At 34.0% G+C, this 1,733-nt stretch overlaps 1 protein-coding gene across 1 annotated transcript in view; it reads left to right on the forward strand.

Annotated features, from left to right (window-relative positions):
• Positions 1-1,733, forward strand: part of LOC117958135 (microtubule-associated serine/threonine-protein kinase 1-like) — a 55,541-nt gene that overhangs the window by 36,553 nt on the left and 17,255 nt on the right. The window contains 1 exon segment of the mRNA XM_034894402.1: positions 1,479-1,684. Coding sequence (XP_034750293.1) covers positions 1,479-1,684 — 206 coding nt within the window.

The following is a 1,733-nucleotide window of genomic DNA, read 5'->3' on the forward strand; positions in this document are numbered from 1 at the left end:
AAAGAGACAGTGAGAGACAGAGAAAGAGACAGAGAAAGACACAGAGAAAGAGACAGCAAGAATGAGACAGAGAGAAAAAGGAGACAGTGAGAGACAGAGAGGGAGAGACATAGAAAGAGACAGAGAGGGAGAGACATAGAAAGAGAGAGAGAGAGACAGAAAAAGAGAGAGAGAGATAAGATTACGTCTGACAGTAATATCCCTAACACGACACTAATATACGGACACGGCCCTGCACCCAGTTAGAAGACATTTGAGAACAGAGACGACGTAATCACAGCGATCAAATCAGAACGGGGGTGGTGATGAAATCTCCTGATACCCGTTATCTCCTCTGAGCTTAATTAGCCTCCAATTAGCGCGGCCACTTCAATCTCACCTCTCACCAACGGAGTCGCAGGTGTGAATGAAACTAAAAGACCAATGCTGGATCGGTCCATTAACCTTCCAGAGCGTCACACCCCTCCAATCAGCAGGGGAGACATGGTTTAACCCTCTGAGGTCTAAGGGCGTTTCACACCTTGTTAAAGGTATTTGAATGTAAATGCCAGGCAGCTTTATCTGTAGAGCACATTTCAGCAACAGGGCAGTTCAAAGTGCTTTATACAAAAAAAGTCAAAAAACTGATAAAACACAGAAGAAACAGATAAAAAAATAAAAATAAAAATAAAAATAAAAATAAAAATAAAAATAAAAATAAAAATAAAAATAAAAATAAAAATAAAAATAAAAATAAAATAGAAATAAAATATAAATAAATAAAAAACAGAAGAAACAGATAAAAACAAAACAAAATAAAAAATAGATAAAACACAGAAGAAACAGATAAAAAAAGAATTAAAAAAAAATTTACCAAAAAACAGATAGAACACAGAAGAAACAGAAAAAAAACAAAAAACTAAAAATAAACAGATAAAACACAAAAGAAACAGAAAAAATACAATGAAATAAAAAATAAATAAAATACAGAAGAAACAGGAAAAAATTTAATTAAATAAATAAATAAAACAGAAGAAACAGATTAAAAAAAATGAATAAAAATCAAATAAAAATAAAAAACAGATAAAACACAGAAGAAACAGATAAAAAATAAAAAATAAAAATAAATATCAGATAAAACAGAAGAAACAGAAAAAAAAAGGTAAAACACGAGAGTAAAAGTTACAGTGCAGTATAAGAAATTAAACATTAAAGAAATCAAGGTAAAGGTACTTTATTGCCACGTACTAGAGCAACTGATAAAGGATTTTTAAATCCAATAAAAATATTTGGTTGTTTAAAAAAATCCGACATGCCGATATATCACCAGTTATAATGTTTATAAATTGTTTTTTTAAATCGCAACGCGTTACAAAACATAAACAGATTTCCTTAACATAAGTTATTTGTAGTCATTTATGCGTTCTCACTAAAATAATAATACACAATAATAAATAATATACAGTGTAAAAATATAAAAATTATCAATTTTAATGTAGAAAATTAAATGTAGGCTCGACTCACGTCTTGAAGAAGCTTCTCCAGGTTCTCCTGCAGCTCGAAGAAGTAGACGGAGGTGATGAGGCCCTCCTGGGATTTGGTCAGGCAGTCTCTGGACAGCTCAGCTATCTGGTGGTGGATGAAGCTGAGGACCCCGTCGGCCAGCGGGAGCACGTTTTCAGGAGAGAAACACTGGATGAACTCGGTGAGCCTGCCCTCCATCTGGGCTGTGGCCTGGGGGGGGGGGGGGGGGG

This window comes from Etheostoma cragini, chromosome 15 (genome assembly GCF_013103735.1).
Source record: "Etheostoma cragini isolate CJK2018 chromosome 15, CSU_Ecrag_1.0, whole genome shotgun sequence".
NCBI classification, from domain to species: Eukaryota; Metazoa; Chordata; class Actinopteri; order Perciformes; family Percidae; genus Etheostoma; species Etheostoma cragini.